The following is a 2009-nucleotide window of genomic DNA, read 5'->3' on the forward strand; positions in this document are numbered from 1 at the left end:
CGTAGAACAATTAATGAAGTCACCGGTATATTATAAAAAGAGACAATGTCAGTGGTAAATCATTCAACTGTGATAAACTCAGTGGCATGGAGTAAATTCTCTCCTTAACTAATTATGTGTCAATGAGTCGTTTCATTCTACGTGCGTTTGAGATTTCTTCCCAACCTCTACCAACGAGGCAGCCTGAGGAGGGGTAGAATCGTCATTACAAGACAAAGATGTCGGCTTCCAATAAAAAAGCCGTTGCTGTCATGTGGGCCCGGAGAATCAGACGTGCCGGGTCTATATAATCCTTTCCAGCTGGTGGCTGCACCACATACAAGCAGAGTTCACCAAGTTAGCTTCTTCTTCATCATCTTCATCGTCTTCTTCTCGACTACTCAATCGGCTTACCGGCCGTCCATGGAGCTCGCCGCGATCGCTTCCGCCTCGGCCTCGATCTGCTCGGTGTACCGCCACCTCTCGGCCACGCCGGCCGATGACAACGGCGACGACAACGGCGCACGGCCGCTGTCCTCTTCGGAGGAGCTCCTGAAGTCGTCGTCGTCGTCGCGGCGGATGACGAAGCCGGCGGAGCTCCGGCGGCGGTGCTACGCCGTGCTGAAGCAGCAGAGGACGAGGCTGTACATCCTCCGGCGCTGCGTCTCCATGCTCCTCTGCTGGCACGAGCACGACCTGTCGGATTGATCGGTCGAGGTCCGCCCTGCTCGACCCGGCCCACGGCCCGGCCCGGCCCGGCAGCATTTTACGCTGGCCCGGGTCCTGGTTTTTCTTTTTTTTTTTTGGTTTCCTTTTTCTTTTTTATTTTGTAGCAAGGACAGTGAGTGACAAGAGTCGACTTTGATAAGGGGATCAAACGATGGAATTAACCTTTTAATTCTGAGTTAATTGTGCATGAGTGGATAATGCAAATGTGAGGATGCTGAGGATAATGAGCAGATGCTACCTTACACATGGGAATGTGATGCTTGAGCTTGACAGATAGTTTATGGGACAGCTAAGAATAAAGTCCAAATCAGAGATGAATGATTTGTGACATGTGCTCCCTCCCTCGGTCCCTCCCAAAATAAGATCATTTTAGTCTCACCCATTTTTTCCAAAATAAATTAATTTTTAGCAATAATTACATCGAAATTTATAAAAGTAAGAAAAAATTGAAGTGGATAATAATTAATTGAGATTCGATAAAGTTGGAGTATTCTAATCATTTTTTTAGTTTTATGTTGGTACGTGTGAGACAAGTGAAAATAGAGTTAGGCCTTGTTTAGTTGGCGAAAATTTTTAGATTTGGTTGTCACATCGGATATACGGATACACATTTGAAGTATCAAACATAGTCTAATAACAAAAATTATAGATTCCGCCAGGAAATGCGAGACGAATTTATTAAGCCTAATTAATCCATCATTAGCAAATATTTACTGTATCACCATATTGTCAAATCATGGCACAATTAAGCTTAAACGATTCGTCTCGCAATTTACACGCAAACTGTGTAATTGTTTTTTCCACATTTAATGCTACATGCATGTGTCCAAACATTCAATATAATTGGTGAAAAGTTTTTGTTTTGAGAACTAAACAGGGCATTATCTTTTAGACAGAAATATTGGACGGTACAAATAAACGAATTAATTATTAAGAAAAAAAATAAAAACATCATATACATATGAAGGTATAAATTACACCACTTAAGAGCTCAGGAAGCGTGTCCGTTAATCCATTCATTGAAAAAAAAAAGGGCATAGTTTCGAATGCAACACGGCAATTTCGAACAAGCGTTTTCGTTTATTCAGACTGAGCAAGCACTTCACGGTCTCGGCCCAACGATGAAAAACATGATCCAACGGTGGAAAAAATTGAAGATAGTGGCGGCAGCACGATGAACAACTGAACATGTGCAACTCTGATTCTCTGAACATTGATTTGATACAGAGTACTTGGACACTTATTACGAGTGTTGGAGTTGGGTTTCTGCTTTGCTTCTGCAGAGTGCAGGGTGGTGTTTG

General features: G+C 43.0%; 1 protein-coding gene across 1 annotated transcript; it reads left to right on the forward strand.

The window, feature by feature from the left end:
- The first annotated feature begins 328 nt into the window (after positions 1–328).
- LOC127774380 (small polypeptide DEVIL 10-like) lies at positions 329–938 on the forward strand. Its single transcript, XM_052300611.1, has one exon. The coding sequence runs from the start codon at positions 403–405 to the stop codon at positions 685–687; it is 285 nt and encodes a 94-aa protein (XP_052156571.1). The 5' UTR covers positions 329–402; the 3' UTR covers positions 688–938.
- The last annotated feature ends 1071 nt before the right edge of the window (positions 939–2009 follow it).

This window comes from Oryza glaberrima, chromosome 5 (assembly GCF_000147395.1).
Source record: "Oryza glaberrima chromosome 5, OglaRS2, whole genome shotgun sequence".
Lineage (NCBI taxonomy): Eukaryota > Viridiplantae > Streptophyta > Magnoliopsida > Poales > Poaceae > Oryza > Oryza glaberrima.